The sequence below is a fragment of the Myotis brandtii genome, unplaced genomic scaffold, assembly GCF_000412655.1.
Source record: "Myotis brandtii unplaced genomic scaffold, ASM41265v1 scaffold181, whole genome shotgun sequence".
Taxonomy (NCBI): domain Eukaryota; kingdom Metazoa; phylum Chordata; class Mammalia; order Chiroptera; family Vespertilionidae; genus Myotis; species Myotis brandtii.
The window spans coordinates 813,636-825,954 of NW_005356712.1; the positions used below are offsets into that span (position 1 = coordinate 813,636).

A 12,319-nucleotide genomic window follows, 5' to 3' on the forward strand; every position below is an offset into this window, starting at 1 on the left:
AACACTTTGTTGGGTTTACAAGCGAATAGCTTGTGGAAAGGGGATGGGCCTGCGCTGCACACTGACTGCTGTCCCCTCCCCAGCCCTGGCCATGGGTCTCTGTGTCGCCATGATCGCCTTCGTCCGCCTGCCCAGCCTCAAGGTCTCCTGCCTGCTTCTCTCAGGGCTCCTAATCTATGATGTCTTTTGGGTAAGTGTCTGTTGAAGCCACTGCTCTCCTTTGTGTTTAATTGGGGTCAAGCATCTAAAGTCTGGCTGGCCGGGGTACCTCCTGTCTACAGCCACTCCCTCCAGTCCTGAGCTGTCTGTGTTACAAGGTGAGCCGGCAGCTGGTTGACATGTGTTACAGAAGACAATACATGATAGTTATGGTGGAAGAGGGAGTAGGCAGAGTTCTCTGCCTCAGAGCATGCAGTCACAAAAGCTTGATGGCCCTCGCCGATTCGGCTCAGTGGATAGAGCATCAGCCCGAGAAGCGAAGGGTCCCGGTTCAATTCCCGTCAAGGGCAGGCACCTTGGTTGCAGGCTCCATTGCCAGCCCTGATGTTGGGGGTGTGCAGGAGGCAACCAATCAATGTCTCTCTCACATCGTTGTTTCTCTCTCTCTGTCTCTTCCTAAAAATCAATGGAAAAATATCCCCGGGTGAGGATTAACAAAAACAAAGGCTTGCTGTCACAGTTTTGTGCAGCTCTGCTCTTACGAACAAAAAGGACAGGTTGCTCTAGCTCCCTCTCTTAAAGGAGACTCTCCCCTCGCCAGGTGTTTTTCTCTGCCTACATCTTCAATAGCAACGTCATGGTGAAGGTGGCCACCCAGCCGGCTGACAATCCCCTCGATGTGCTTTCCCGGAAGCTGCACTTGGGGCCCAATGTTGGGCGCGACGTTCCTCGCCTGTCTCTGCCTGGAAAACTGGTTTTCCCGAGGTAGGACTGACACGCCAGGCTCATGACAGCCAGCGCACGGCCTTCCGGTGCCTTGATTAGTCGGTCTTTGTCATCCACAGTCTAATCCTAGACTAGAAAGGGTGAGTCAGCATCTCCATCTTACAAAAGGAAGAGAATGTTGACTTGCAAAGGTTTATCACTAAGGGATACAGGTGCTGCTTTTTATTATTGATTAATGTTCTCAAGTAACCATAGGTTACTACTATTAATTCTCTCCAGCCAACTTCAAAATATATTAACAGGAGATTCTGGATCTTTTTACTTCTAAGACATTTGTAAAAATACATCCTAATGCTTAAATTACATAGTTCCTGGTAATAGAATCCTGAAAAAATTACTGTGTTGCTTTAATCTCCTGTGTCTGGTGGTAGTTGGGTGCTTATTTGATGTCTCAGCAGTGAAGGTGTGACAAAGAGTGAATTGCGTGGCATTTCTAGAGACGGCAGTGCTTGTGCAGTCATCTACAAGGTGCTCTCCGAAGCACCGAGGGGCGGGGGGAAGACTTCTTTCTGTTGCTAGTGCTCTTGTGGCTTTTAATCTCGAAACTCTTAAAACCTCACATGCAACCAGTAGAGATTCCCATCTACCATTCAGATAAGTTCTCTGACTTCTTAAAATGCTGACAAACTGCCCCGAGGAGGAGAGGAGGGTTTTACAGCGTGGCATCCCTGACCTGTGACACTGCCTTCCAGCTCCACTGGCAGCCACTTCTCCATGTTGGGCATTGGAGACATTGTGATGCCCGGACTCCTGTTGTGCTTTGTCCTTCGTTATGACAACTACAAAAAACAAGCCAACGGTGACTCCTGCGGCGCCTCTGGACCCGCCAACATCTCTGGACGCATGCAGAAGGTCTCCTACTTTCACTGCACCCTCATCGGATACTTTGTAGGTAAGAGAATCAGACACTGCATTTGGATCCCCTCTCTGGCTGTCCTCCCCCCTGGAATTAAACCAGGTCTTCTAGCTGCAGACCCTGGATAGAAGGAGAGCAGCAGCTGCTTGCTGTTAATAGATAACCACCCAGGAAAATGCCCCTCAAGCCCATGAGATGATCGGTGCTGACTGCTGGCCAGCCCAGTTCGCTGTCTGAAGAACATCGTAGTAAGAGTACGGTTTGGCCTCAAAGCCAAGAACACCTACCACACAATGATCATGGGTCGGTCTACATGCTTCATTACAAATCTCAAGCTTATTGAAGTCGTGTATATTTCCCTTCATCTGTTCTGTCACGGCAGACTCTCCCTAGGCTAGGTTTCTCCAGCCAGCTCACCTACCGGCAGGTAGGAATAGTGGTAACCCGTCTGCCACTGCAATGCCTCCTACAGCAGGACTTCACTAATTCCATTGCACTTTCATATACATGGTTCATTTCCGTCTCAAATTCTGAGGGGGACAGAGCAAAGGTGTTACCCCCATCAGACAAATGGGGGAAGGCTCCACGAGGTGAAATGTCTTAACCAAGGTTACAAAGGTTTGGAAGTAGCAGAGTTGAAACTTGAACTCTGCTACTTCCAAGTCTTTTGCCTCCAAGTCTAACATCACATACCACAGTAGACAGAGGGAGGCCAGGCACACTGAGGGCTGAAGTGAGTTCGTCACAGGTCCTTGGAGTTGAAGGATTTCTTTTTAAGCTGTGCTGTCCATGTCTCTTTTAACTGCTCGAACCAGACATTTATAACCTACCCATTGGATGGATATGCCTGTTACCTAGATGTGTCTTGGCACCAGAGGTTGTATGTATCTAATGTGACAGTCTCCTCTCAGGGCTGGCCCCTTGCCCTTACTCTCAAATGCTTCTCTATCCTCATAGGTCTGCTCACTGCTACTGTGGCATCTCGCATTCACCGAGCAGCACAGCCTGCCCTCCTCTATTTGGTGCCATTTACCTTATTGCCACTCCTCACAATGGCCTACTTAAAGGTGAGAGAAGCAGTTAGAAACCTGTGAGAGCAATAACTTGGCATTGGTCCTGGATTTGGGTATGTATGCTCCTTGCTGGAGGTGATTCTACCTAAGCTCCTGATCTTGACAGTGGGGTCTTGTTCTTTCATTTTATTAACCTGATATTAGCATCTTCCAGATTCTGGCAGCACTGGGTTAGACCACTGTGCCCCCTGCTCCTGGGTTATTAACGGGATCCTGCAGCTCCAGGGACTTCTCGTAAAAGCAGCACCCTGTTGCCACCAACAGCTCTTTAATGCTCTGCGTTCAGGTTTGAAGTAGGAGCAAGCAGCAGGGCCAACACACCCACCTGGCCTTTCTCCAGCGAGCTGCTCTGCAGGCAGGCCTAGTGCCCCAGGTGCTGTAGTGCCTGCTTGGCTACACGTGGCTTTCCAAAACTACCAGGCACTTAACACCTGCACAGAGGTCTCTCCTACAGGGGACCACTCAGTACAGCAAACCAGATAAAGAGTAGGGAGCCGAGGAGTTCCCCGGGGCCAGAGGGGCCGGTGAGCACCATCATTGACGTTTCCTCTCTCCACCTCCATACGGTGGGTAGGGCTCTGTCCTGCCTGCAAGGTCTCTGCACTGTGTTCCTGGACACATGGCTGGAGCTATTTCTGCCTGAACAAAGGAGCAGGCAGGATCAACAGGCCATTATTGCACGCACCTGGCCTCCCCCTCTGGCGGTGCTCCAGCTCAGCAGGCCACTGCCCCAGACCTTAAGCAGCCACTCAGCTCCTGGCGACCTGCTGAAACCACCCTGCAGGCACAGTCCACACACAGCACACAGAGCCCCTCCCGAAGGCTGCAGGAGATGGCAGTTTTCTCTAACGCATAGAAGCCAACATAGAAAGCCAAGAAAACAGAGATAATTAACTAAACAAGGGTAGTTTACGGAACCTCTGAAAACATCAAGTGCTCAAGTGTTTGCATTATAGGGATCCTAGAGAGAGAAAGGAACATAAACTTTATTTTAATATGGAACGCGTCACGAATTTGCGTGTCATCCTTGCACAGGGGCCATGCTAATCTTCTCTGTATCGTTCCAAATTTTAAAAAGCAATGGCTGAAAACTTTTCTAACCTGGGAAAGGAAACGGATATCCAGGCTTAGGAAGCACAGAGAGTTCCAAACAAGATGAGCCCAAAAGACGCACACAAACACACAGTGTAGTTAAAATGACAAAAGTTATAGACACAATCTTGAAGGAAGCAAGAGAAAAACAAGAAAGGAATCTACAACCTAGAATCATTTACCCAGTAAGGTTATTCAGAATCAATTGAGAGAAAAAAGAGTTTCCCAGACAAGCAAACACAAAAGTACTTCATCGCCATTAAACCAGCTTTACAAGAAATGTTAAAGGGTCTTTAAATAGAAAAGGAAAGACCATAACCAGAAATATCAAATACCGAAAACCTCCGTATAGGCAGATATTCAATAAATACAGCAAATCAGACAAAAGCTATGACAAAGGATGAAAGAAAAAATTAAACTTCAATAAGTAGTTTGGAGATATACAAACACAAAAAAATTTAAAATATGACATCAAGAACATAAAGCATGGAGGGGGTGTAAGAATGTACTTATAGAATATATGTAGGGTGGAACAAAAGTAGGTTTATCATTGTTCATCTATAAATATAAAAGCCTAAGTGGCTGTCCAACTGGTAGCTATAATGCACACTGACCACCAGGGGGCAGAGAGTCAACGCAGGAGCTGCTGAGCTGTGGAGACTTGGCAGCTGCGGTTCTCAGGTGACACACTGGACACACTGGAACTAGAGAGGAGGGAGCCTGATCCCGGGGTGCATCACCCAAGAACCGCCCTCTCACAATCTGGGACTCCTTAGGGGATGTCAAAGAGCCGGTTTCAGCCCAATCCCCACAGGCCAGGCCGAGGGACCCCACCGGTACATGAATCTGTGCACCGGGCCTCTAGTATAAAAATAAAATATCCTATCTAATATAAAGCGGGAATATGCTAATTGACTGCCACACCCTCACAAGATGGCAGCACCCAGTCCCCTCAGCCCTGCCTCATCCAGCCTCAGTCCCACCTCACCCAGTCCCCTGCAGCATCCAGCCTATCCCCCAGCCCCCTCAGCCCCACAGGGGAAGGCAGTTGGGGATGATCATGCTGGCAGGGGAGCAGTTAGACGTCAATCAGGCGGGCAGGCAGAATGGTTAGGGGTAATCAGGCAGGCAGGCCAGTGGTTAGAAGCCAGGAGTCCCTGTGGGATCAGGCCTAAACCGGCAGTCGGACATCCCCTGAGGGGTCCCAGATTGGAGAGGGTGCAGGCTGGGCTGAGGGACACCCTCTCCCCCTCCCATGCACGAATTTTGTGCACCAGGCCTCTATTTTAATACATAATACTACAAGAATAAACTCTTTCACATACCCATAATTGTAAACCTACTTTTGCCTCACCCTCTGTACTTTAACACCTATCAGTTTAAAATAGACTGCTATACATAAATATCATGGTTAACGAAAAACCTACAAAAGATATATACAAAAAGAAACCTAAACTAAACAAACCAGTAAAGCACAAGGGAAGAGATCAAGAGAAGAAGAAAGGAATAGAGGACAAGTACAAAACTGGACAAAATGGCCTAAGTACATGCTTATCAGTAGCTATTTTAAACTAGAGGCCCGATGCACAAAATTCATGCAAGGGGCTCAGCCCTCGCGGCCCCGGCTACCTCTCAGCCCCACAGCCCTGCCCACTGGTCATTCCGAAAGGTCTTTCCACAGTCCGATCTAATTAGCATATTAGCTCTTTATTATATAGGATGTAAATGGACTAAATGCTCCAATAAAAAGACGTAGGGTGGCTGAATGCTGCTTACTTCAATTTCAAAGACATAGACTGAATGTAAAGGGATGAAAAAAGATATCCCATGCAAACAAAAATGAAAAGAAAGCTGAAGTAACAATATTTTTGTCAGATTAAATAGATAAAAAAAAGAGAAAGAAGGACATTTCATAATTGTAAAGGAGTAATCCAAGAAGAGGATATAATAATTGTAAATATCTGTGCATCTAAAGTATATAGGGTGTCCCAAAATTCACACAAGAAGTAATTTTGATAGAAAACACAGGTTTATAATTAAAAATTGTAAATTTTTTATTGATTCATAAAGTATACAGTATAGGATTATGTATGGAATAGCACATCGGGTCAATGGCCTCCACGGCTTTGCTGGCACATACGCACTCTTTTGTTGAAATTTTCCATGACCGTTTTGCATAAATGTGGCTGAATTTTGTTGATACAGCGCAATTTCCTCCTTCAAGGCGTGGGTGGTCGTGGGCTTGTTGGCATAAACCTTAGACTTCAAAAAACCCCAAAGAAAAAAGTCCAACGGCACTAAATCGCATGATCTGGGCGGCCAATTCTGATCACCAAAACGGGAAATTATACGACCAGGAAATGACTCATGCAGTAATTGAATTGTTTCTCAGGCTGTATGGCATGTGGCACCATCTTGTTGAAACCACATGTTGTCCACATCCATATCTTGCAATTTAGGCACAAAAAACTGGATTATCATGTCGCGATAGCGAGCACCATTAACTGTTATTGCCTGAGCAGCCGCATTTCGGTCATGGAAAATTTCAACAAAAGTACAGTATAGGATTATGTATGGAATAGCACATCGGGTAAATGGCCTCCACGGCTTTGCTGGCACATACGCAAAACCGTGGTCTTCATTGGTCTTCATTGTCCCTGCTCCTGGGCCATAATTGGTACTTGGTCATGCTTAGCAAATTGAAGGGATTGAAATCAAAGGGCAACAGATATTAGAATCTGATTCAATAAACCAAGTAAAATTCGGCTTTTATTTTTTGTTGTTGTTAATGCTCACGCAAAATTCAAAACTTGTGTGAATTTTGGGACACCCTATATAAAGCAATTATTAATGGACATAAAGGGAGAAATTAACAGTAATACAATAATAGTAGGGATTTTAATACCCCATTCACATGAATGGATAATTATCCAGACAGAAAATAAATGAAATAATGACCTTAAATGTCATTAGATGAGATTGATTTAATAGAATATTTTATCACAACTTTTCAAAATTTGTGGTATGCACCAAAAGTAGTTCCAGGAGGGAAGTTCATAGCTGTACAGGCCTCCCTCAAGGAACAAGGGAACTCTCAAACCATCTAAACTCTACACCTAAAGAAATCAGAAAAAGAACAAACAAAACCCCAAGTAGGAGGAAGGAAATAGTTAAGATGAGAGTGAAAGGAAATAAAAACAGTAGAAAAGATCAATACAGCAGAGAGAGCCGGGATGTGGGTTCTCAGCAGAACTTGACTCTGCTGTCACCCTAGGCCTCGGACTTCCAGCCTCCAGAACTCACGGAACTAAGTTTCTGCTTATCAGCCAAAAGAGCACACATGAATGAAAAAAGTTATAACTGATACCACAGAAATACAAAGAATCGTTAAAGAATACTAGGAACAATGATATGCCAGCAAATAGGATAATCTAAAGGAAATGGGTCAATTTCCAGAAGCATGTAACTTTCTAAGACTGAACCAGGAAGAAAAATACAAAATGTAAACAAGCTGTGAAGTACTAGCAATGAAATTGAAGCAATAATAAAACTCCCAACAAATAAAAGTTCAGGAGCAGGTGAATTCTACCAAGTGTTCAAAGAAGAAAATTAATACTTATCCTTGTTAAACTATTTCAAAAAAATTGAAGAGTTAGGGATGCTTACAAACTCATTTTACAGGCCAGATTACTCTGATACCAAAACCAGATAAAGACATTACAAAAAAAGAAAATGGCAGGTCAGTACCCTCTATAAACCTAGAAAAATTGTCAAGCCAGATTTAGCAGTACATTAAAAGGATTATACATCATGACCAAGTGGATTCATCCCAAGGATGGTTGACCATCCATAAACCAATCAATGCGTCACATCACATTAACAAAATAAATGATAAAAACCCTCAACAAAGCGGGTAGAGAAGGTATACAGTGGGGCCTTGACTTATGAGTTTAATTCGTTCCGAGACCGAGCTCGCTCGTTAACTCAAATTACTCTATCAACTCAATGCAAAAAATCAGCCGAGAGACAGCTGGTATCTCAAAAAACTTGTTAGTCGGGACACTCGTAAGTCAAGGCCCCACTGTATCTCTCTCTCAATACAGGCCATAGAACCTGCAGGTAACATACTCAGTGGTGAGAAGCCGAAAGCCTTTCCTCTAAGATCAGGAACAGGCAGGGGTGCCCATTGTTCCTTCTGTTCAGCATAGCAGTGCGAGCCCTCGCCACAGCAGTCAGACAAAAAAACAAAAGGCACCCAAATTAGAAAGGCGGAAACAGAACTCTCAGAATTTGCAGGTGACATGATACTATTATAGAAAACCCTCAAGACCTCACCAATGAACTACTTGAACTAACAAGTGACTTCATGTAGTTGCAGGACGGAGTCGCTGTACAGAAATTGTTGCATTTCTATACATCAGTAATGAACAATCGGAAGAAATGAAGACAGAAATTGTAGAATTGCAAATTTACAATTGCATCAAAAAGTGTAAAACACCTAGGAATAAATTTAACCAAAGAGGTGAAAGACCTGTACTCTGAAAACTGTAAGACACTGAAGAAAAAATTGAACAGGATACAAATAAATGGAAGGATATACCTTGCTCATAGATTAGAAGAATTAATAGTGTTAAAATGTAGCATACAGATTCAGTGCAATCCCTATTAAAATACCAAAGACATTCTTCTCGGAATTAGAACTAATCCTAAAATGTATATGGAACCACAAAAGACCCCAAATAGCCAAAAAAATCTTGAGAAGAACACATCCTGATACCAAATTATATCACAAAGGTACAATAATCAAAGCAGTGTAGTACTGGCATTTAAAAAACAGATCAATGGAATAGAATAAAGATCCCAGAAATCCCCACTTACATGGCCAATTAATCTGCGACAAAGGAGGCAAGGATACATAACGCGGTAAAGACATTCTCTTCAGTATGTGGCGAACTGGGCAGATAAATGCAACGAAATGAAATTGGACCACTTTCTTAGACCATACATAAAAATAAACCCAAAGTGGATTAAAGACTTAAATGTTAGACCTGAAACCATGAAACACCTAGAAGAAACATAGGCAGTGAACCCTTTGACGTTAGTCTTAATATCTTTTTTGATATAGCTCCTTGAACAAGGGGGAACAAAAGAAAAAATAAACAAATGGGACTACATCAAACTAAAATGTTTTTGAATAACGAAACCAACAAAACGTAAGAACAACCTACTGAATGGGAGAAGATATTCAACAATGATATACTCAATTATGGGGTTAATATCCAAAGTATATAAAGAACTCAGACAACTTAACACCAAAAAACAATTCAATTTTAAAAATGGGCAGAGGACTTGAATGCGCATTTCTTCCAAAAGGACATACAGATGGTCAGCAGATACTGCAAAGATGCTCAGTATCGCTAATAGTCAGGGAAACAAAACCACAATGCATATCCCCTCACACTGTCAGAATGGCTGTCACCAGTAAGTACCAAGTGCTGGCGAGGATGTAGAAGAAGGAGCCTTGACACTATCGGTAGGAATGTGAGTTAGCGCAGGTTTCTCAAAAAAATCAAACAGACCTGCCTTACGATCTAACAATTCCACTTCTACACATTTATCTGCAAACAAAAACCCTAATTCAGAAAGATATATGCACTGCTATGTTAATTGTAACCAAAATGGGGAAGCAACCTACAGGTCCATCAATAGATGAATGATAAAGAAATGTATATCAATACCCATAAATCTGCATAATAATGGAATATTATTAAGCAGTAATAATGAAATCTTGCCATTTGCCACAACATAGATAAACCTAGAGGGTGTTAAGTGAAATAAAACAAATACCATATAATCTCACTTTTATGTGGAATCTAAACTGAATGACATTTAGAAATAGAAAACGGCAACTAAGAGCATTATCTTATTCCCAGGATTTCTGTTTTTCACTCTATTGTACAGATGAGGGAACAGGCAGAGGTAAATTAGCTTGTTCAGGTCATCTGACTCATAAGTGATAGAATTTGTACCAGGATCTAGTTGGTAAAAGCCCCTCCCTGCCCCAGGGGCCTAAGCTCTAACAGGGAGTTCTTCAAAGAATGGTGGGTTACTGTTCCGTGAGTCTCCAGGGAAGCAGCCTGAGACTGAGAATCAGAAAAGACTTGTAGATATGTGTGCCTCCCGTGTAAACCTGTAACTTAGTCAAGTTCCTTTTTCCCAGGGTGACCTGCGGCGGATGTGGTCTGAGCCCTTCCACTCCAAGTCCAGCAGCTCCCGATTCCTGGAAGTATGATGGATCGCAGTGACCAGACGGCCATCCTCGTCTTTTCTGTCGACGCGTTTCCTCTTGGAGTTGGCCTGGTACTCGGAGACGTACCTGTTTAAGGAACTGACGTGGGACTGGATTTTGCGTTTGCGGGGAGCTTGTCTGCAGGAGCGAGGTGCTGGGGCGCTGCCGGATCCTCTTCCCGCCGCGGTGGAGGTGGAGCCCCTCCTGAAGTGACAGGCCTCCCCAGCGCGCCTCCCCCGGCTTTATGGACCTGCAGTGGACTCGCCGTGGGAGATGGTGTGGGACTGCTTAAAACTGACGGCGGCATGGAGTCGCTCTGTACCTTTCGAACACTAAAAGGATGAACACATGAGCAAAGTGAAGTTTCCTCAGTGAACCCTCAAGAACGTTGGGATCAGTTTCCAATGGGGACTCGTTTCAGAGAACAGAGACAGAGCTCTTCTGTCCTTATATTCTTTCCTTTTTTGGATTTATTAAATATTTTCTGTGGTGTGAAATGACTTATTAAATCCACAGACATTGAGTGACTTCTTGCAACATACACATATGGATTGTTGTAAAGCGTTCATGTCCACCCAGATGTGTCGGCAGTGAATGGGGGCACGGTTTTTATACATTCACACGCACATAGATATGTATGAATAAACAAAACCTAAAACCTGCTAAGATCATGCTGTGTAGCAGACAGGGGCTCGCTGTGATTGTTAGCATGTAGAGCCGTTTTCTCTGGCTTTCTTGTACATGGATAAGCTGCTGTCTTTCCCTCCACGACTGAGCGTGCAGTTAAAAACCAGTATAGTATTTGTACTGATATACTCATGGGCGTTAGGGGTCTCATTTGGTTGTGGTCAGTATAGCAAATTAGGGATGAAAAGATAAACCTTTTTGGCCCTTTTCGTTTTTGCAGGCTCCTCCCTTGCAGGGTTTTAGTCCTTCCTTCCTGGACTGATGCATGTATTGTAGCAGCAGGCGTCTTTGTGCTTTCTGATCATAGTAATGGACGACTTGTAAATACATTTTTCTATTTTCTATTTTTTTGTATTTTTTTTGGCATTTTGTTTCATTGGTGTGCTGTATTTTCCATGCCCTCACTCCTTTAAGGAAAAAAAAAAGGAAAAAAAACAACACAATCCTCTCCTTGCTGTTGTGATTATAGTCTTGGTTTACCTGTGGTGACAACTGGGTATTGGGGACAAATGTCACGTGCCCCCCTCCCCCCATATTCCAGGGTGCACCCGACATTCCAGGAATTGTGGTCCGAGCCAGCGGCCCTGTTTGCCGGAGAGCAGCGTTCCCATGGTAACTAGTGTGAGTGACGTGCGCCAGCCTTTGTCTAGCAGCCCTGCCTGGTAAGGAAGTGCCCAGTGTCCAGAGGCAGAGAGAAGCCTGGAATTGGCCTGCGTTTCTGACAGCGGAGGCTGGAGCGGCACGAGTCCTGGTCTCCCGCGAGCAGGACCCTCCTGGCCCGCCCTGACCTGCGTGATGAGCCTGCGCTGTGGGTCCTGTGCCTGAAGGCCCAGTGGACAGCACGGTGGGCCTGTGGCCTTGGGAATGGGAAGCCATCAGGGTGGTGCGTTCCTCTATGTCTTCAAATCCTGCTGAGGGCCGCCTTGTTTTCTGTTTTGTTTGTTTTTTAAAAATAAATGACTCCTTTCTAGACTTTTTCACCTCATCTTCACTTTGGTTGTTGGTACCAGACTCTCACCTCCCTGCTCTGTCGGCACCAGAATACGAATGGGAGACCCTCTCCAGACGGGCCCGCAGCTCTGGTCCCGCGCAGACTGAGAAGGCGGCCTCTGGCCCCGGAGCTGCCAGCCGGGCGAGGTGCCCACGCGGCCCAGGCTCTTCTCCCGACTCCAGGAGGCTGGTGGCTCAGCAGGCGGGCGGGGTGGCTTCCGGAATGGCTCCAGGTGAAGGCAAGGCCAGTAGTTAGAAATGTCATCCTGGCAGTCCGTCATTTTACTTCTTCTAACTTCTCATACAAAAACTAAATTCCAGACAAGGAATGTACCGTGATTTCTCGTTATTCTCAAGAAAGTCTGTGCAGGTTCAGGGCGGGAATAC

At 44.8% G+C, this 12,319-nt stretch overlaps 1 protein-coding gene across 8 annotated transcripts in view; it reads left to right on the plus strand.

Annotated features, from left to right (window-relative positions):
* Nucleotides 1-11,914, plus strand: part of SPPL3 (signal peptide peptidase like 3) — a 62,619-nt gene extending 50,705 nt beyond the window's left edge. For all 8 annotated transcript variants that reach the window (XM_014537678.1, XM_014537673.1, XM_014537676.1 and 5 more), the window contains 5 exons: nucleotides 84-190; nucleotides 761-924; nucleotides 1,638-1,837; nucleotides 2,759-2,868; nucleotides 10,187-11,914. In XM_014537678.1, coding sequence (XP_014393164.1) covers nucleotides 84-190; nucleotides 761-924; nucleotides 1,638-1,837; nucleotides 2,759-2,868; nucleotides 10,187-10,258 — 653 coding nt within the window. In that variant the 3' untranslated portion in view covers nucleotides 10,259-11,914. The remainder of the gene's footprint in view (nucleotides 1-83; nucleotides 191-760; nucleotides 925-1,637; nucleotides 1,838-2,758; nucleotides 2,869-10,186) is intronic.
* The last annotated feature ends 405 nt before the right edge of the window (nucleotides 11,915-12,319 follow it).